Here is a 19609-nt window from a genome sequence, read left to right as displayed (position 1 = left end):
TATTCACACTGATCGCATCTTCCATGTTCTCACTACTTTGAGCTCCTGAACTTGATTAAACTCTTTCCACTATTCACCACGTGTTGCTTCCTGCACCTGGGAACCCTTTCCTTCCAAGCTCCAGAAACCCGCCCCGAAATGGTCCTCTGCCTGGATGAATCCAATTCCTCCGCTTCGCATACAACCTCCGCTGTCTACGCCGGTAGCTACGTCGATAGCTATGCCGATAGCCATCCCGACCTGAGCCGTGCGAGTATCTCAAATCCTTTGAGTGGGCTTGCGGATTGCCCTGGTTTGTTGCAGTCCAGGATGACGAGAGCCGACCGTCTAATGGGCAGGGAGTGGTAGGCAACACTCCAGACATCTGAGGAGCTCGATACTCTGTTCCAAGCGTATCGACATCAGGCCCCTGAGCTTGTCAACTGATCCCGCAATAAAGCACACAAGGCATAGTATGCTGTGGCCTTTCATGAGATGAAGAGGATGGAGTACAACCAAACATATGTGTACTCGTATACGCCTCAAAATCGCTTTATACCAATTTTTCGAAATTGCGATGTGGAGAAGATGGCCAATTTGGCAGCCGTAGAGTGGCTAATATCTATCCACCTGGGCATCGAACCCCTGGAATCCCCACTACTAACTATCAGTCTATCATCACCAGAGTGCAGTGCGTTTCCCCAATTTAGCCGCGCCGGATGAAACATCAACTGTCAAAAGACCCCGCTACTCCACAAAATTCCCCATGAATGACACAAAAGAATTGTCACTCGATCGTCCGCCACAATGTAACACGGGTCACCTCCGACCCCGCCTGAAAATACTGTCTCTTTCTCAATTTTTGATTCAGGGCCATATTTTCCTCAACAACTCCCTACGAATCACCAAGCGAAACCCTACAGCCAACCAAACAGCATGGACTCATTTCAGGATAAGGTCTATGTGGTGACAGGCCTTGGTGGGATCGGTCTCGCCGTCGCAAAGCAGCTCCACGCCCGCGGCGCAAGCCTCTCACTAGCCGACATCTCCATGAAAACCCTCACAACCGCAGTGCAAGAGATCACCAAAAGCACCAGCAGCGGCACGAAGCCCAACGCCGAGAATATCATGACAACGGTCTTGGACATCGGAAGCGCAGCGGCCGTCAACGACTGGATCAGCGCAACAGTCTCACGCTTCGGCAAATTGGACGGCGCAGCGAACATGGCCGGGGCAATCGGTAAACAGCACGGGGTTGGCCGCTTTGTCGACCAAGAGGACGACGAGTGGGATATGTTGGTACGGGTGAATCTTTCTGGAATGATGTATTGCCTGCGGGCGGAGCTGCGGGCAATCATGGCATGTGGGCCCGACGGCAAGGGGATGGGTAGTATTGTCAATGCGTCAAGTATTCAGGGACTTCGGGGATTTCCATTGCATGCGGCTTATTCGACAACGAAGCATGGGGTTGTTGGGATGACGAGGTCTGTTGCAAAGGAGGTGGGCCCGCATATTCGGGTTAATGCTGTTGCTCCGTAAGTTTGTTCTGTCCTAGGGAAATTTGGCGGCAGGTGGTGTGACGCGACTTGATTTGATCTGACCTCTTCATTAGTGGCTCGATCCAAACGCCTTTGCTTGACCAGGCGGCTGTTATTCAGGGTGGTCCAGCAGTGCCTCCCTCTGTCATTCCCCGGGTTGGAACACCCGAGGAAGTCGCCCAGACAGTCGTGTTCCTATTGAGTGATGCGGCCTCGTATACGACCGGACAGGTCTACAGCGTGGATGGTGGATGGGATCCATGAAATACCAGGAGTGATGTGTACTGTGGAGCCAGATGGAGCATGTGAAAATGTTTCCCTCTATTGTATGTCCAAATATGAGCCATATACCATGCAGAATGAGATCATGTACATGCAATCTAAATTCAAGAAATATAAGTGTTCCAGGGTTGTTACCCGACGCCATCGCTCATGAGCTATATGAATCGCTGAAAACAAATTCGAATGAAAATGAACTTGAAGGCCTGTGGTTAGGCTCGCTAGAACCAGATACATAGCCAGAACCCTGGAAAAGTCAGCAAAAGATCGTCCAAGGGAATTCAAGACGGGGCTCACCCATCAAAGTCGTCAAATAGAGCCAACCGGGAAGGCTGAATATGGCACCAGCACTCACAGTTGTAACTTCAGGCCAACCATCCTGATATTTCAACAAATTCCAGCCGAGATGCGCATCCTAGAAAGAGAAAAAAAAAAAACATTAGCCCATCTTCCGGATTGCAAGAGGGTTGCTCAAACCTACTCCATCTTTGAACCCAATACTCGTGTTGAGGTAGTGGTAATAGAGAATATCCGGGGTCGAGTCATTCCCAGCCAACACTCCCAGGCCACCAGGCGCATAAACCAGCCCATGATTCGAAGCATAGACAACCGTGCCACCGCCCTCCACAAGTGAATCTCCATCTTTATCAACAAACGGACCACGGACATTCCGCGACCGTCCAACATGAATATTATATTCCTGGCCCCTACCAGGGAACCCACCTGCTTTCTCCCCACCAAACTTGCAACACTTGCCACGGCTAAACCAAGTATAATAATAACCGTCATGATAGCTCATCCAAGACCCTTCCTCCGGCTTAATCTTCTCATCCGGCATAAAGGTCAACTGAACCGCATCAGGATGCTGCGGCTCCTCAATAGAGAGAAGATCATCGGCGAGCGGAATCTGCCAGATATTATGCCAGAAACTGCCATAATTCAGATAAGACTTTCCAGTTTCCTGGTCGGTGATAAAGGACGCATCGATCGCATTCGTCTGGGTGAATGGGAACACATCGGAGCCCTCCCCTTCCCCAGTCCGAATCACAGCACCGTGATCCTTCCACGGAGTGCCGTCTAATTTAGTGGTCGTCGCAACTCCAATCGCGCTATGGCGGCTCCCGGCGTGGCTTAGTGTATAATAGCAATAAAAGGTGCCATTTTTGAAAATTGTCGTCGGGGCCCAGGGTCGCGACCGGTTCCCGACGTCAATGATGCTATCATCGTCTAGCACGGTGCCGATCTGGGCCCAGGGTCCACTGAGATTGTCGGCTTTGAAGATCGGGACATGGTGTCCGCCCTTGAAGAGGTAGTAGTGGTCTTCGTACTGGACGATGTTTGGATCATGAGCGACAAGGTTACCGAGATTCGGTAGCGGGAGTCGATCGGTCGTCTCGAAGACTTGCGATAATGCGGAGTTCCATGATCCTTGAGATGCTGGCGCTGCGTCCACTGCCCTGACCAGGGCGGCTCCTAGGACCAGGGCCAGGGTGCGCAATTTGTTGCTTAGCATGATGCTTTCAATAGTATGTACAGAATTTATTCCTGTTGGAGGGAAGCGATTCAATTGAAAGCTGAGCGCAGATAATGCGATGCGCCAGCGCTTAGTGAGATGGATTGCGGACTAGTTATCAAGTTGCACGGCGCATGCTAGGGTGAGAAAGCTGAAAGAGGTTGAGAGTCGATTGGAGGCAAAAAAATTAAAGTAGATGATGGTGATCAATGACCTTTAAATATAAAGAGAAAGCAAATTCCATATGCACAAGGGCAGCAAGAATAAAAAAAAGTGCACAGCCCAGGGTCCGCCGATCGAGTCTAAACAAAAGCCAAGCGTTTTAGGCGTGGCCAACAGTGGATACTTCTATATACTTTAGCCCCGGGGCTAGCGTGCATATAAAAATAAGTATTTTCCAGGTACTCCCCCTGCTAGACGCGGGACAGCGAAGGCCCCGAGAGCGGGAGGCCTATGAAATCTTCGGCTGCAGGGTACGGAGGGCTAACGGGCGATATTAGCAGGTTATCCTTGGGTTCCAATAGGTGAATCGGAATACCCTAGTAGACAATCCAATGGAAGATGGCTATCTTGCCCCACTGGGAGAATCGTTTCATCGCTGCCTGGCTATGATAATGGATGGACCCCGCCCCCACGGTCTCTACAGAAGACACTGCCATGCCGGCCCCAACAGGGTCTGCAAGTATGCATGACCTGGCTTCTTTGAATATGGATATCGGCCCAACTGATTTATTTTTGTCCTTGTAGCCTCACAAGCACAGACACAGGGTCCAATTGCCTGGCCCGTTGGGGCCATCTTTTTGGGGCCGCTAAGCGACCCCATCGCTTCGCAAGGCCTCGCAAACTAGTGCTAGCCTTGTGCAGTGTAGCCACTAGTGATGATATTCGCTTGCATAATCCACACGGATATCATAAATCACAATTTTACAAAAATAGAGAGAAGGATACCCGGAGCTTTCTGTAGCAGTGATGATCGTGATCTACAACCCTTGCAGGGGCGACAGGATCGGCACCCTGAGCTCATAGTGGATCAGGGCCGCCCCGAAACCCCCGAGCTTGGAAGAGCAGGTTCATCACTTACGGCCAAGAATTGCGATGAAATCACTCGCAGTGGCATCCCTGAATCGGTGAAGATCAGGGGTTGTGTCAAAGAATGTTCCACCGAAGCCCGGCTACAATAAAAATTCAACACTCCGGGTGCCCCTTTTTGGTTGGGAAATCGTCGATATGAGTTGATATGGTACATGGATTGTATATACATGTTGTTGCGTGAGGAATAGCCAGCCAGGTTAATTGCCCAATGCAATCCCCGTTAGATCCTCCCAGTCGAAAACGTCGAGGAAGGGATCGAAAGCATCAGGTGGCTGGAGTGGTCAGTCAGTATGGCTTGAAGAAAAATGAAGTCGGATTTATGGAGCAGAGTGAACTCACCGGTACGACCATATTCGACGGTGGAAGAATGCCATCAAAGTCGGATGGCATCACGGTCGCCATGCCTGGCGTCGAAACAAAAGTAGCGACCTGGTTATCTTTGAAACTGCCCATTCCGGGGCCCCCCCAGATGTTCACAGGTAGCATGTCGAGTGAAGAGTGTCTGTGCAAAAGAAAGGACTCGCTCTACGACCTGTTGTTTATACAACATGGACTGAGCCGGCCAGACTTTGGACTTGACTAGGGCGACGATTGTTGAGAGGAAGAAGTAATCCTTTGCGCCCTTGACGACAAGTAAGAAGCGGTTTTCAAGGCATACGAGAGCTATCTCGACGAGTGAGATAAGAGAATCTGGAAGGCCGGGTAGTGTATGGAGTGTGAACGTGGGGCTGGAAGGATTACAAGTGGCTAGAAAGTCGAAATTAGTTAAGTCGTGTGGACAATAGAAGGTCATGATGTGGTACATACTCTTCTCCTTCGCCAAGTATAATAGCTGGCAAATCGAGATATAGGCCTGAACGGTCCACTCCCCCAGCATGCAAAGTGACAGTGGCTGTGAGATTTCATATAGTCTTTTTTGCGTTGTGAGAATCCTCACCGCTGCGTCAAGGCGGGAACGGGCCGAGGGTGCGAAGAGCGCCTCCCGGTGCGCCTCGATCGCAAATGGGGTATGGATAGAAAGAAGGCTTTGTGCTAGCCTTGTCTCGATCATGGCTTTCCAAAGGGTGACCTTGAGTTGGCTGGCATGATCGTTGGGTTCCGATACCGACCATACCGGAATCCGCGAAAAGTGTCGACTGAGCTCCCAGTCTAACCGCTGTATTTCTTCGTAGCGGCAGCTGATTCGAGGAGAGTGCATGAGTTGACATGCCTTGAGTCGAATGGGCAGCGACCGGTACATGATCGTTGCAAACGAAGAATCGGTGATCTCACTAAGAGGACGGCCCAGAGGGGCTTCCGTGGTTCCCTCATGAATCTCATCATCGTTGATGTTTAGTGCAGGGAGAGTATCGTAGTCTGTACTTTGGATATTCGGAGGCATGCCTCGATCGATAGCGACTTGGAGATCAAGTTCCACAATGGTCATCCATATCCGCCGGCGCATCTCCTTATTGAAGACAGAGATACGGGCATACTTATTAGGATCCCGATGATACCCCGCTAGCATTGCCTGTCTGATGAGGGTACCCGTTGAAAGCCAAGCTTTGCTGCGCTTGGTTCCGAAGCAATTTTGCGCAACTACCAGCAAGATGTATAGCCGCAAGGCTGTGATCTCCGGCCGCTTTATTTGCGCATTGTCGATCCACTTCTCTGCATGAAGCACCCACTCAACGGCAGTATAGCATTTGAGCGGGGTTGGGCTCTTCTCCTGCAAACTACCTACATCCGCAAGATTCCACGCACACGCAAGAACGAGAAGAAGCTGCACTAGAAATCCGGTAGAAACATTGCTAGGATTATCCATCAGGGCAAAGAATTGGTCCACTTCCCGTCGAAACGACGGGGCATGAAGGATGCGGTGTTGGCATTCGATGTATGTTATATATAAACCAACGAGCTCGTCAACAACACCACGTGATGGCAAGAGAGCGATCAATGATGCCGCCGTGGGCTCAGGGAAAGGCGTGTTGAGAGGTACCCGTTTCCAAAGTCCCTTCTTGACGCGAACTAAATCGGGGCTGACTTGAGAAAGGATCGGATTTGTTACTCTGATCTCTTCAGCAAAGGGCCTAATATCGGGAAACTGTTCATAATTAACACCAATGACCTTGAAGATAGGACGGTTTATCTTTTCCACGAGAAATATGCAATGCTCGAACATACCTGAGCGATAAGGTTAGCATAGATGCCCGACCCGCTATAACGTGTTTTCGTCTCGCGGCCCCTCATCATTATACGTGGCGAAAGATCCAATTGATGTGACGGCGACAAGGTATCTTCCTCGTCTGCCTCGTCGATGTCTTCACTGTCGACCTGCGACGTGAAAGGCAAGTCAGATTCCGGCGCAGATCGTTTTTGCCGTTGCAACAAGCCCGTATTCACATACGGTTCCTGGTTAACCGCCGCCTTGGGCGCGCCGAGAACAGTCTCTAGAAATCCACGCTCTGGCCCGGAGTGCCTTCCCCGAGGATGTGGGTGCAAAAATGAATGGTGATGATTATGTAGGTGGCTTTGATGATGCTGAGTACGATTCTCCGGCTCATGCTGGTGTGGGCCATCCTGAGGTGTAGCATCCAGCGTAGGGCCGAGGCCGAGGTTGGTGGTCGAAACGAGTGCGTCCGGCCGAGTCGACACCGTCAAACCCGAGTCTGTTGGCGTCTGAATGGTCTGTTCAGGTTGGGGAACGGTGGGCCCTTGATTAGATGGCTTTGAAGCGCCGACTGTGGCGGGAGCTTGCCATAGAAATCCATCTTCATAAACACACTTCCAGGGCGTCCTGCCTTTCGAGCACCGGGTACACGTGGGATACTCGCGGTCACAGCGTAGCTTACGGCTGCGACACGGCTGACACGCGTTTGTACGGCGTCTGCGCTTCTTGGGCCGCTCAGCTGGTGAACTTCCAAGGCCCTGGATCTCCATTCTGGATCTGGAACTGGATCCTGGATCCTTTTTTGTTCAATTGAATATAGGAGGATCTACCCTAAAATTCCGGGGGCGATGCGGTTAAGCTGTCCCGCACCCGCGTGTCCGGCGGCATACGGACCCACTTTTCTCGTGACTGACTCAGCGGGATCCTTTCCTAATCCGGAAAGCTCCTCCGATCTCGGACGCGTACTCTTTTCCAGTACTAGTCTCAACCTTGTAGCCAGAGGCGTCTTTTGTTAGTCTTTCAGAGATTGTTACGGCCGTTAGATTATCATATCTCGGATTGGAACTTAGAACGGAAATATGGTATATTCGACGGCTTGGTGGGATGTACCGAGTAACACTCGGATATTTTGGAGTCAGCCAGCCACGATTTGTCAAACAGTCCATTTGGAAACTTGAAAATATCTAATTAGACTGGAGCTAGTATTTAAACCTGAGAATTTTGAATGCCATGTATTTTTAACATTCCTAGGGTCTGTGATACATCTACAACTTGAAAGTTATAAACAAAGAACTGGTCATTTCGACCAAACGACACGCGTAACCGGGGGCATCTGTTCGGATTTTAGATAGCCAAAACCCAGAATCATGATATTATACATATGTCCGAATTGCTGTAGGATCTATGGGAATCCTCTGTTTTCAAGTTTCAGCACCTGTCATCTCCGAGTCCGTAAAACTCAAGCCACAATACAACACGAGGCGCCACGAGCCGGCCACGCCCGATCGACGACAGCATTGCCCCTAAAAGCTTGGCCCCCCTCGCACTCCCCCTCCATGACGTTCCAAACAAATTTCTGTTCCTTTGCTGGAGCTTTCACAATAAAAATATCTTAAAACAAACCCACCAGTATCAATTTGACTAGCATTCTTGTGTTTGGCGACATTGGGCTACACATCTTTGGACAGCTCCACATCAGCGAAACCGCGAATAGCCCCACCAAGCATATTGAAAGTTGTCCTCGCCCTCGAGGCCCTCGACATCATGGCGGATAATGAGAGCTTAGTATCACGCTCTAGTTCAACATCCTCCACTTCATCGAAGTGGGCCAAAATGCAGAGCCAGCTGCATACCCCGATGCCATCATCTTTATCCGGTATGTACTTTACTCGAGTATCACATAACCGAGAATTCAAATATTGATAAAACCCCTATATCAGGTGAATGCGCAAAAGCAGAGAAAATTCTCAGATCATTCTTGTACCCCAAATCAAAAAAGGCTCAGGATGAGGATACAGAACTCGGTATCCCACGCGCGATCCTATCACGCGCCAAGGCAAGCAACTGGAGTCCAAAAAGTTATTATAACGGATCACACTGACCAATACTGCGCAGGGCCTCGCTGTCTGCACCGCTACAAAAGCAGGAATTGTAGGCTCATTTCGCTTTGGGTCTGGCCTCATCGTCGTCCGTCTCGAAGACGGCAGCTGGTCCGCACCGTCAGCCATGTCAACGGGTGGAATTGGATTAGGCACCCAAATAGGCTTCGAAAAGACGGACTTCGTCTTCGTTCTAAATAGCGAAAAGGCAATCAAGGCCTTCACGAAAACTGGATCAATCACGCTAGGCAAGAACCTCTCTGTCGCACTGGGGCCATATGGACGAAGTGCGGAATTTAGCGGTGTATTGAGTTCAAAAGGACTGGCCGGTATGTTTGCTTACTCGAAATCACGAGGCATTTTCGGTGGCAAATCATGGGAAGGTGGAATTATTGGGGAGCGACCGGAGGCTAATAAGAAGATGTATGGTATAACCATATCGGCAAGTGAGCTTTTGAGTGGGAAAGTTGAGCCACCACCAGAGGCTGGACCGTTGATGGAGATCTTGAACTCGGAGAAATTTCGGATTCCTGATGATGAAATCGATGTCTCACCAATGGCATCGACAGAGCAGCTTGCTCGGGATAATCACCAAGGTGATTCCAAGACTTATCACGAAGAGCTCGCTAAGGGTATCCATCAGGAAGTTCCTGGATTTCCTGTTGAGCTATCTGCTGAACCAAAAGGCCAATTTATTGCTGAATTACCCGCCGACATGCCCTTTGAGTTGCCGACTGATATTCCTGGCAACTTTTCTAAGAATATCGGAGAGCCTTCACTCGAGGACCCTGCCAGATTCAATGAACTAGATGCGGGGCCTGTGAATGAAGTTTTCGAACTGCCCGCTGAAGTTCCGTTCTTCCCCAAAGATTCACAGGCCGATGATGACACACCAAACCCTGTCGAACGAAATTCTCTACAACCACTTCCTCTGAGGATACAAAAACGAGGAGGGACCAGCTAGAAATTCTAAAAGGACCGGCTTAGGTAAACTCCATTTTGGATGCGTAGTCAGAATCATAATATTGTCAATCAAGATTTCTCATAAGAACTGTCCGGAATTAATTGGTGGAGGCCAAATGATAGACTGCTAAGTCGCCGTCCTGGTTGTGATCTGCTTTCGTCCCATTTAGTGTTTCTGCATCCTAGAATTAGACCTCTGCTGATATACTTTGCGTCATGTTCGAACACTGCTCAAGAAACGGAAAAAGTTCTTTCCATTTTGCCGTGAATCCTGATATCAGCTTGGATCTTCAAGCTAAATCCTCAGAACATACGTAATTAAAAGTCGGTCTCCAAGAACGTAACTAAGGCATGATAGAGCTTTCCTTGCCTTCTTTCAGGGACCCGGGGTCAATTCCAAATATGAGGTGGTCTTGATGATAACTATCAGAGGAAATGCGGCTTTCTTTCCTGCGATGAATTGCAATGGGCCATTGCCTATTGATGAGATATTCGGGTTTCCCTCCTCGGAGCTATTTCATGATGAGTTCCCTTTCGATAACAATTTTTAATTCGGGATATTGGATGATCTTTGGAGCAATGACCAAACCGATATGAATTTCAATGAATGAGAGACCTCTGAATGATCATTTTTATCTAATGGCCGCGATACAATTGTATAAACAATCCTCCGAATTATAATTTTTGCTGATCGGCTTTGTGATCTATCTCCTGCGGCGTTTACTTAGAGCGAAGTTTCTAGTATGAGATATCCGACACGGACGTCCTACAGGGGTTTACTAAGTAATTGAAAGTAAGTAGATACTATATATAGCCAGGAGGCTAATCAAATTCAAATATCAAGCCCAATTTCCCGATTGGATTATTGTGGAGAATGAAAAGTGTCAAACCTTGTCAAACATTATGATAAACTCGGCCTTCGGGGTTAACCACGGCCGGGGATGTTTTGGCTCGGACATACTCCATCCAGGCAGCCATGACCGACCACGACATTTAAGCCCGCTTTAAAGCCCGAGTGTATCCTCAACGATATTCAAGTTCTGTAGAATCCCGAGAGACTCACAAATCTAATCCTCACCGCAATGCTACGCTCGCTACTCTCACTAGGTCGGACTTCGGACGATTACTTCGTGCCTCAGGTGGATCCAGCGCAAGATGGGGCCGATTGTCTAAAGGACTGCGCGGATTGCACAATCCAATTCCCCTCTAAGGTGAAGGTGGAAAATTTAAGGCCCCTCTACGGTCACATTAAAGCGTTCAACGCACACGTTCTCGTTGCGACAGGGCAATCTGATTGGAAAGAGAAGGTCGAGCATGAAAAGGGTAGTTTGATGGAGGCGTTTGATCAGCCCTCGGCGAATTCGGGGCTCGGGGTAAGTGTGGCCAATTAGTTAGCTCCGATTTGATCTCTACATTCAAGGGTACTGATCGGTTTCCAGCGAATTATGGTTTCCGCATCGAATTTACACATCCCGGAGCAGGAAGCTGGCGAACAACCAAAACAACGCACGTCGGTGCTTATTCTCCCGTCTTTCACGTTCGTGGACTCCGTCTCCCAAGCCGACGTGCCCAAGCTCGTCCAGAAATATATCGATAACCCAAGCGAGGAGAAGAACAGCCACAATGGTCACAGTACTGCCTTTCCAGATACCGGGATGAGTGCTCGACCGTGTGAACTAGACTACGTGATCTTACTCTGTTCACACCGAAGACGAGATGCGCGCTGTGGAATTACCGCTCCACTAATCAAGCGCGAGTTAGAGAGGCATCTTCGGCCCTTAGGATTGGATCGCGACGCAGACGACTCTCGACCTGGTGGCGCAGGGATCTTCTTCGTCTCGCATGTTGGCGGCCACAAGTTTTCTGCAAATGTACTTGTGTACCGGAAGAAAGATCAGCAAATGATATGGCTGGCCCGCGTACGGCCGGAACATTGCGAGGGAATTGTCAAATATACTATTCTTCAAGGGAAGGTGGTGCACCCCGATACACAACTGAGGGGTGGATTTGACCGCGTCAAGGGGCTGACGAGTTGGTAATGGGGGTTGCAGTATTTGCATCACTCCATCGTTATGGCAAGAGCATCATGGCAGCTTTTTTGTGCGAGAGAGTGTTTTTTTTGGCAAGTTATAGTAGAATACCCATGGCTATATGTTACTCTGAATACTGAAATCGCTGTCAAAACACATTCCCCGAGCACAGCATATTATGAAAGGCTTCGCTCGAACCAAAATTTCTCTCCTTTCATAGCCGGTTCAAGAAGCATCCCGATTTTGGTGACTAGCCCCGTAGAGTCAATGTAGAATTCCACAGCAAACGGTTTTAATGAAACAAGATTCAGTACTTTCGACTGTCCTATGAAGAATTCGCCGCTTGCATGCGCAAAGCTTAGCTGACATGGTAGCGTTCCTTGAGACACATTGGCAGTCAATTGGCCATCAGTGCGCTCGAGCGTGATCCAAGCATTTGTAGGATGCCTGTACGTTCCTGTGTACCTCTCCAATGGCAAAGAGTGCGGGATCGGAGGATTGGGCAAACTAGGAAAAACCTTTTCCTTGGTATTTTCCAGATCCATCGGCTTAAATATCTCGTTCACCACCTCACGCTGCTTTGCCACACAGGCTGACATCTGCTCCGTATGGTGCGGGCTCGCTGGACCCAATAACCTATCCATCAAGTAAATAGCCAACTGGAAGCAAGCAAGTCTTGCAGGGTCCGAGTTGCCCATAATGACGACGCCAAATTTCCTCTCTGGGAGAAAGCCGACATAGGTACTAAACCCTGGCCATCCGCCGGTATGCCAATAAAAGTTTTCGCCGCGGTAGTTATCGACGAACCACCCCAGGGCATAGCCATGATATGGGGAAGGCAGATTGACGTCGCCTGTCTCGAAATGAAAGATTCTCGGTTTGACCAAAGAGTCATGGCCCTTCAATGGGCCACTCTTTTCTATCAATGCGCGCAACCAGTGGGTGTAGTCGAGAACCGTGCTGACCATGGCCCCAGCTCCTTTATTGGGCATCCAGCTCAGTGCCTTTTGAAGATGGTAGTAGTAGCCGCCTTTTCCATCGGCCAGCCAAGTATATCCATGGACGAGCCTTCTCGCGGTCGAAGGATTATCCTTGACCTCTTGAGTGGAGAAGTATGTATCATGCATACCCAGGGGATCCCATATCCGTTTCTTCATGAACGAGCCCAGTGCCTCGCCTGTCAGCTGCTCCAGAGCATATGACACCGAGGCGTACATTTGATTAGAGTACTGGTAAGCCGTTCTGGGTGAGTCGGTCAAAGGTAGGTGTCTAAGAGACCGAACCAGGGTTTTTGAATCCATGTTATTCGGCGTGAACGTGAACATCCATCCATGATCTGGGAGGCCAGAACGATGCGATAGGGCATCTTCGAGTGTCGTATGCTGTGTCGCATAATCATCCGCAAGAACGAAGTCTTCTGGGATTATGGCAGATATTGGCGTGCCCCAGTCAATTTGGTTATCTGTATCTTTGCTATCTTGAATGGCCATTGAAGTAGCCAAAGCGGCAAATGCTTTGGTGGTGCTGCATGTTGGGAATAGAGTGTCGGTTGTCATCATTTTGTCCGGCAACTCGGATATGCCGTAGGCCTGTGGAGGTCAGCGGTCTATACATTAGCAACAGCTTCCTGGTTTTTGTAGGACCTTTGAATAGGTTCTATCTTCGTGAACCACAGCAATCGACAAGCCCGGAACTTTCCACTCGTCGAGTAGCTTGCTGACCAGAGCGTCAAAATCGGGATCAAAGGGTGATTCGGGCATCCCGACGGTGATTTGCATTTCAAAATGAACTTGGAGCTCAATGAAAGGTCGGTGTAATGAAGTCAGCAGCAAGTATTTATATTAAAATAACCAGGAATGAAAGATAAAAGAGTTAAGTCCTTGTGAGGGTCAATGGGGGGGTTCTGGGGTAGTATTATATTGAGGTGCCGCGTAAATTTCAAGTGTACGAGGCATCATTGGTGGAAGAGGCAAGCCACCAAAAAGATCCGAGGGGCCCAATTCGGTAGCCTGTCAGGCATATAAGTTCCTAGTGGTTGAGAAGGCCCGAGTGGACACACATGAGTGAGTCAATGCTAAACTTGAGCTGATGTCCTGATGGGCTGCGGAGGAGGCGGAGAAGTGCCAGGCCCGACGCGACAGTCCCGCGTTGAGTGGTTTTCGCGGCAACGCGTTGCTCCCTTCCCGTTTGCACCTCCCACCACTTCTAACTCCAATTCGACCATGCAATAATGGCAGACCACCCAGATGCTCTCTGCTCTCGTGAGGAGGCTGCGGAAAAGGCCACTGCAGTTCGACAGGAATTGAAGGTCTGGGAAAAAGAATTTGCAGCTGCCAACGGTGGGCGCAAAGCCGGCCGCGACGATATCAAGCAGAACCCGCATATTGGTAAGTATACCAAGTGGATTGAATCATGAGTGGTTGCCTTTGCAATGAGCTAATGTTTTCTTGTTTTGTTTTCTCCCTCTTCTAGCCCAGAAATACAAGGAGTATGGCCAAATAAAGAACCTCGAAGCCAAGCTCAATCGTCACGCAAACAGGCAAGCAGAAGCAAAACTGCCAGAATCGCAGTCCAAAAAGCGAAAACATGCGTCGCCATCAGGTCCAGCAAATGCGCCCCCCCAATTCGACGACGCCGCGCAAATCATCCAAGGGTCTCTTTGCGACCCCTCGCCACTCTCGCAGCGAGAAGACCCATCCCTCCAATCTAGACCCCTACGACTCCCCATCTACCTTTCGCAAGCTGTTCAGCCCGAGGACACATGTCCAGAATTTGCCGGCACCGTCACCTCTCAAGGCTGCGATTGGACCTACACCTCAGCGGGATGGGAAAACTCTTGGGCTCTTTGATCTTCTTTCCGAATCTGGTGGAAGCAACAATGCCACCCCTCCCGTGAATAGACAGAAGGACGCGCTCGCCGCTGGGTTTCAAACACCATCTAAACCAAAAACCTTTGATCCCATCAAGGAAGCCCCCGAAGAAGAAGAAGAGGAAGAATCGTCCCGAATCACAAGAACTCCGGCATCGACCACCAAACAGTTCTATCTTGCCAATCTTTTCGCGACACCCACGACAATGCGCTACGCAGCCATGGTGGAGGCGGATGATGAGAAGGAGGTGCAAGCAAGTGCGAATCTGAAGTCTAACGCGCACTCCCCGGAGACCAACCACTCAGCTACACCATCCTTTTTGCGCCGCTCCAATTCCGGACGTTACCCTGCTCCATCAAATAAAGATGGATCTGGATTAAGTCCCATCAAATCCAGACAGCCGGGTCGATTTCATGGCAAGGGCCTATCAACAATTGTACAAGGTCTGCGAGACATGGAAGAGGAACGCCTGGACGCAGAAGAGGAACAAATGGATGATGATTGGGAGATGATGCGCGAACTAGAGGGCGAGGCAGACGGCTTTAGTTACCCAGTTCCAGAGGCCAATCCTCCACAAGAAGCGCAACGACCTTATAAGAAGAAGGGCCAGAAACGAACTACCCGGCGAGTCATCATGCGACCAGTGATTCGTCAAGCGAAACCACGGCACGCAAGCAATGCGTCTCCTCCACCGGAAGAAAATAGTGACGACGAGCTGGCTGCTGACGTTGTGCCGGAGACACAAGTACAAGCTCATTCAGATGAAATTCCCCAGGACATCTTTGACGCCGATGAGGAGGGGGATGAGGTCGCCTCATTGCATACCATGTCCGACCCCGAGTCCGGAGACGGTGAGCCCGATCCAGATTCCGACGGAGATCCTGAATATGGCGAACAGACGAAGCCTGTGCCAAAACCCAAGAGCTTTTCTGATCGCTTGAAAGAAGCGGTCTCTAAGGTCACGCCAACATCTAAGGAGCCCGCGCCGGTGTCTACCAAGCCTCCTCCAGCAACGGAGGAGAAAAAGAAGCCCAAGGAACGAAAAGTCAACCCTCAAACCCATGCCAACTACCGGTCATTGAAAATCCACAACAGGGGGTCTCGGGGTGGTGGGCGCTTCCGCCGCAAATAGAGAGTGATGCGACTATGGATGTCTGTATTCCTGCTTTCATGAAATAACGACTACTTTGATATTCAGCAATTGGGCATGGCAAGCATGGGTATTTTTCATAGGAGGAATGATTTATTATGCATTTTAGCAACTTCTCTATCATAATTCGTTAGTTCTATGATACTATCTTTGGATAATCACCTGCATTTGGTCGGAGATCTATCAATCAAGTAACTCTCTGTTCCGCGGCCTGGGATAACGCCCCCGGAGCCTAGGTTGCACTTCGTTCTGAGTAGATGTAGATGTTTCCGACCCATCAGGTCTTGAGATGCGATCAAACAAGCTTCTATCACGCCCACGTATCGGAGACGCACTACGTTCGCGGGCCGGAGGTGGGTTGCGAGGCCGTCGACGCCCGCGATAGTTGGAATCTATTTCCTGGGACTCTCTATCCCGAGAAGTCTGTGTTGATGTTGGATATTGGACATGGCGATCCCAGTCTTCCAGTGAAGTATAAGGGCTTCGCAACCATGCCAGCATTTCATGGAGAAAAAGTCTGGCATTATCCCGACCAATGAAGTCGCGCAGCAGCTCTTCCGCTTGTCCGGAGCTGCCCTTGATGTCGATAGTCCGCAAGATAGCGATGACATATTCGAGCAAGAACTCGGCATTATTTGCCCTGCGATCCTCTAGCCTCTGGTGTCCAGCGCGCGGCACAGGACCCGGATCTTGTTGTTCGCCTTCGGGGCCTGGGGTCAAGAAGCTGAAGACTTGTAGTTCCCGGCGGATCCATTTTCGCGCTCGTGAGAGCAAGGCTTCGTCACGATTGAAATTTTCCGGTGTTACCTCGCTGTACTGAGAGAGACGATTCGATCCCACCCGTAGCGAGTATAGATTGTTGCGATAGACGTTGCGCCTGAAGGAGAGAGGATCGTCAGATACAGGTGGACGCTGGTATAGACGAGAATGCGGTCCTCGCCGTCGTGATCGCGCATCTCCTATATCCAAGCCACCTGCCAAGGCTCGCCGTTGTGTGTAACTCCAAGACGAAGTCTCGGGTTTAGCTTTGGGCTGTTCGCGGGTGGGTACATTGTAGATTTTCGGTCCGCGGGAAGCATTCAACTCATATTTGACCGCAGTGAGGCCGACCTTACCTGTTATTGTGGAATCAGCTCGCGCGCTATCAGCTTAAGGTGGGTCTTTGGACATACACAGAGGACATGAGGGCTGCTGTTCCAGCCAGCTGAGCAGACATAAGTAGTCGAAGTTCGAGTGGTTGCATGGTACGGCGACACTAGGCTCCGTGATTGAATCCAGGCAGATCACACAGGGGTCGTTCGTTTCTCCGGTCACCCCCTCATCTGCAACTTCTCTCAGTGTTTTCTGCAAGACCTCGTGTCGCACATCTGCCTCGTCTGCCATTGTCCGCCATGGGAGTTTCAGCAGCAATCAAGAAGCATCGCGAGTGGCGAGTCTCAACCTTTCTGAAGTTAGGAAGACCCTCACGCGATGGTCTTATCGCCCCGTCAATATCACGTGCATCCTCACGTGGTGATAAGGGCCCGCAGCTTTCTTTGAAGGTGCGCAGCTGCTTCGAACGAAATGATTTACTGGCAATGTACACTTCCTCGACTTCTGTTTTCGACTTATAAATAGACTAATAAAATACAGACGAAACCTCCCTCTTTCATCAATTCAACAAAACACGCAGATGCGGTCAGCCAAAGCTGTCGTGTCCGAGAAACTTGCGCGCATCGTTCCAGCGGCCACAATGTCAACTGCGCAGCGCCAACCAGCTTACACAACTACCTCGCTGAAGCGATGGTCAGTGGCTACGAAGGCTCTCCCAGGTGTGTTTTCACTTCTATCACGTCTTGATCTTCTTGGAAGCTACGAAACTAATCATACATATTCAATATCCACAGCTATTTCTCAAATCCGTTCTATTCATGTCTATGATTTCGATAATACCCGTGAGCCTCGTCACATTCGCTACCGATAAAAAACTACAAATACTGACTATGGTCTTTGATAGTATTCCTAAGCCCTCTACCCAATCCGCAACTCTGGAATGGTCAAACAATCGGCCTGCTGCAAACCGAAGAGAGCTTTGCCAACGGCGGTTGGTGGCATGACCCCAATCTTCTGGCAGCTACCGGACAAGGGATAGACGTCGAGGAACCAAAGGGATGGAAAGGGTGGTGGAATGAGAATATCGTGCGATCATCATGATTCTTTATGACCCGACTCGCCGTTACTAACGATCACCAGCTTCGTCTTGTCCAACTCAGTATGCAACAAAAGGATGCACTCACGGTCCTCTTGACGGGCAGAGGCGAAGATCGGTTTGCCGATCTCGTCAAACGCATGGTTGCGAGCCAAAACTTGGAATTCGATATGATCGGCCTCAAGCCGGAAGTTAGTCCTAACGGACATAAGTTCCCTTCGACTGCGCACTTCAAACAGAAATTTCTCGAAGATCTCATTTTCACTTACGAACAGGCCGAGGATATTCGAGTTTACGAAGACCGTGTTAAACAGTAAGTTGTGATTGGTCTCGAGAGTTCTTTGTCTGAGCTCGATTCTGATTTCTTTCACAGCGTGAAAATGTTCCGCGATTACTTTGAGGGCATGAATATGAGCTTGCAAACCGGACAAACCACCGTCCCCAGGAGACCCATCACTGCTGAAGTCATTCAGGTATCTGAGGGCGTCACGTATCTGGATCCAACGGCAGAGATTGCTGAGGTGCAGCGCATGATCAATTCTCACCATCTAACCTTGCGCACTTCAGGCCCACGAAAGATGAGGTCAGGTTATGGAGGGTTCCGCATTAGGAAAACGGTGCTCTACACAGGATACTTGATCTCTAAAAAAGACCAAATGCGTCTGATCCAGGAAGTCCTGGGTCCAATCCTACCTCAAGGACTCGCCGAGTCAAAAGATATAAAGTACACGGCTAACAACATCATGATTGCTCCCCGTCCCGCCTCCAAGCAGATTTTAGAAAGAATCGGCGGCGCGGGCAGGAAAGTGAAATGGCAGGTTACCGGAACCGCAAACTTCGAGAACAAGGTATGGGCCGCACGAGTACAGCCTATTCCCGGAAATACCCCAATACATTCCGAAAACGCGGTGCCACTCGTTGTTCTGGCCTGCCGCAAGCCTGCCCGCCCTGTGGATGCAAGTTTAATTCAAAATTGGCACCCTGTGCCAGCAGACATGGCGATGACTTTCGAGACAGAAATCGGGGAGAAAGAAGTCCTTTCAGTCGACGAGACCAATCTAAATGGAGATCGGATTAACCCATCCGGCAAAAACAACAAGAAACGCCAGCGTCAGCAATATGAGGATGGTTTCTCCTCCTATGCTCAATCAAGTCACCACGCTAGCTACGACGGTCCCGCACCTTCACATGACCATCCGCATGGCCATCATCCCAAACAGCACCATTATGACGATGGTCCTCGTCGGGGCTCTCAGCGTGGCCGCGGCCGTGGTAGCCAGAGAAGCCGGGGAAATAATGGTCGTGGTGGTCGCGGCCGTGGCCGCGGCGGTGGTACGGGTCCTGCAAATCCGTACTACAAGTCTCTGGATGACTCTACTAGTGGTTTTGATGGCACACACTCCGGCGGCAACCAAAATGGAGGGTACCCCATGGACTACTAAATCCGTCGTCATTCAAACCAAATTTTCATTGAAAACGCCAGCGCCTTATTCTTTTATCTGAACACATGCATTTTATCCGTCGTACCCTTGCTGCTGCGGGCGGAGTTTCGCGCAAGGAATATCTTTTCAAGCCTCTTCCAGTTTTCATACCCTGATCAATGGCGTTATCAACTTTCCTTCTAAGCTTCTAATTTCAATTACCGGGGTTGAATATACTACTAGTGCAGACGTTCAGCGTATTTGTTTCGTCCGATACGCTGAGAATGAACCTTCAAGCTAGTTTTTGTATTTGAAGAAGTGAATTTGAATTCCACTCA

General features: G+C 49.9%; 10 protein-coding genes across 10 annotated transcripts; 6 read left to right on the top strand and 4 right to left on the bottom strand.

The window, feature by feature from the left end:
- Window positions 1-138: 138 nt before the first annotated feature.
- On the top strand, window positions 139-348 carry N7481_012266 (uncharacterized protein; the record flags this gene model as incomplete). The annotated part of the gene is made up of 1 exon (XM_057271485.1): window positions 139-348. One exon carries the CDS (start codon window positions 139-141, stop codon window positions 346-348), a length of 210 nt encoding a protein of 69 aa, XP_057115673.1.
- A 567-nt stretch (window positions 349-915) lies between these two features.
- N7481_012265 (SDR family NAD(P)-dependent oxidoreductase) lies at window positions 916-1781 on the top strand (the record flags this gene model as incomplete). The annotated part of the gene is made up of 2 exons (XM_057271484.1): window positions 916-1514; window positions 1592-1781. The coding sequence occupies 2 exons, from the start codon at window positions 916-918 to the stop codon at window positions 1779-1781; spliced, it is 789 nt and encodes a 262-aa protein (XP_057115672.1).
- Window positions 1782-2017: 236 nt separating this feature from the next.
- N7481_012264 (uncharacterized protein) lies at window positions 2018-3309 on the bottom strand (the record flags this gene model as incomplete). Its single annotated transcript, XM_057271483.1, has 3 exons — window positions 2018-2043; window positions 2094-2211; window positions 2278-3309. 3 exons carry the CDS (start codon window positions 3307-3309, stop codon window positions 2018-2020), a joined length of 1176 nt encoding a protein of 391 aa, XP_057115671.1.
- A 1289-nt stretch (window positions 3310-4598) lies between these two features.
- Window positions 4599-7320, bottom strand: N7481_012263 (putative C6 transcription factor; the record flags this gene model as incomplete). Its single annotated transcript, XM_057271482.1, has 5 exons — window positions 4599-4673; window positions 4741-4903; window positions 4956-5148; window positions 5209-6484; window positions 6565-7320. The coding sequence occupies 5 exons, from the start codon at window positions 7318-7320 to the stop codon at window positions 4599-4601; spliced, it is 2463 nt and encodes an 820-aa protein (XP_057115670.1).
- Window positions 7321-8314: 994 nt separating this feature from the next.
- N7481_012262 (lipid-binding SYLF domain-containing protein) lies at window positions 8315-9613 on the top strand (the record flags this gene model as incomplete). Its single annotated transcript, XM_057271481.1, has 3 exons — window positions 8315-8426; window positions 8491-8606; window positions 8666-9613. 3 exons carry the CDS (start codon window positions 8315-8317, stop codon window positions 9611-9613), a joined length of 1176 nt encoding a protein of 391 aa, XP_057115669.1.
- Window positions 9614-10694: 1081 nt separating this feature from the next.
- N7481_012261 (sucrase/ferredoxin-like domain-containing protein) lies at window positions 10695-11651 on the top strand (the record flags this gene model as incomplete). Its single annotated transcript, XM_057271480.1, has 2 exons — window positions 10695-10985; window positions 11052-11651. The coding sequence occupies 2 exons, from the start codon at window positions 10695-10697 to the stop codon at window positions 11649-11651; spliced, it is 891 nt and encodes a 296-aa protein (XP_057115668.1).
- A 167-nt stretch (window positions 11652-11818) lies between these two features.
- On the bottom strand, window positions 11819-13402 carry N7481_012260 (Peptidase S12 Pab87-related C-terminal; the record flags this gene model as incomplete). Its single annotated transcript, XM_057271479.1, has 2 exons — window positions 11819-13231; window positions 13286-13402. 2 exons carry the CDS (start codon window positions 13400-13402, stop codon window positions 11819-11821), a joined length of 1530 nt encoding a protein of 509 aa, XP_057115667.1.
- A 470-nt stretch (window positions 13403-13872) lies between these two features.
- On the top strand, window positions 13873-15644 carry sld2 (the record flags this gene model as incomplete). Its single annotated transcript, XM_057271478.1, is given in 3 exon segments — window positions 13873-14029; window positions 14115-14168; window positions 14182-15644. 3 exon segments carry the CDS (start codon window positions 13873-13875, stop codon window positions 15642-15644), a joined length of 1674 nt encoding a protein of 557 aa, XP_057115666.1.
- Window positions 15645-15845: 201 nt separating this feature from the next.
- On the bottom strand, window positions 15846-17045 carry N7481_012258 (RING finger domain protein; the record flags this gene model as incomplete). The annotated part of the gene is made up of 2 exons (XM_057271477.1): window positions 15846-16777; window positions 16835-17045. The coding sequence occupies 2 exons, from the start codon at window positions 17043-17045 to the stop codon at window positions 15846-15848; spliced, it is 1143 nt and encodes a 380-aa protein (XP_057115665.1).
- Window positions 17046-17334: 289 nt separating this feature from the next.
- N7481_012257 (rRNA 2'-O-methyltransferase fibrillarin-like protein) lies at window positions 17335-19292 on the top strand (the record flags this gene model as incomplete). Its single annotated transcript, XM_057271476.1, has 5 exons — window positions 17335-17473; window positions 17549-17596; window positions 17659-17840; window positions 17895-18163; window positions 18224-19292. 5 exons carry the CDS (start codon window positions 17335-17337, stop codon window positions 19290-19292), a joined length of 1707 nt encoding a protein of 568 aa, XP_057115664.1.
- Window positions 19293-19609: the final 317 nt, after the last annotated feature.

Source organism: Penicillium waksmanii (genome assembly GCF_028829765.1).
Source record: "Penicillium waksmanii strain IBT 27052 chromosome Unknown utg000010l:1.0-3698451.0:1.0-3701458.0, whole genome shotgun sequence".
In the NCBI taxonomy this organism is placed as follows: Eukaryota; Fungi; Ascomycota; class Eurotiomycetes; order Eurotiales; family Aspergillaceae; genus Penicillium; species Penicillium waksmanii.
This window is presented reverse-complemented; position numbering and strand designations above follow the sequence as displayed.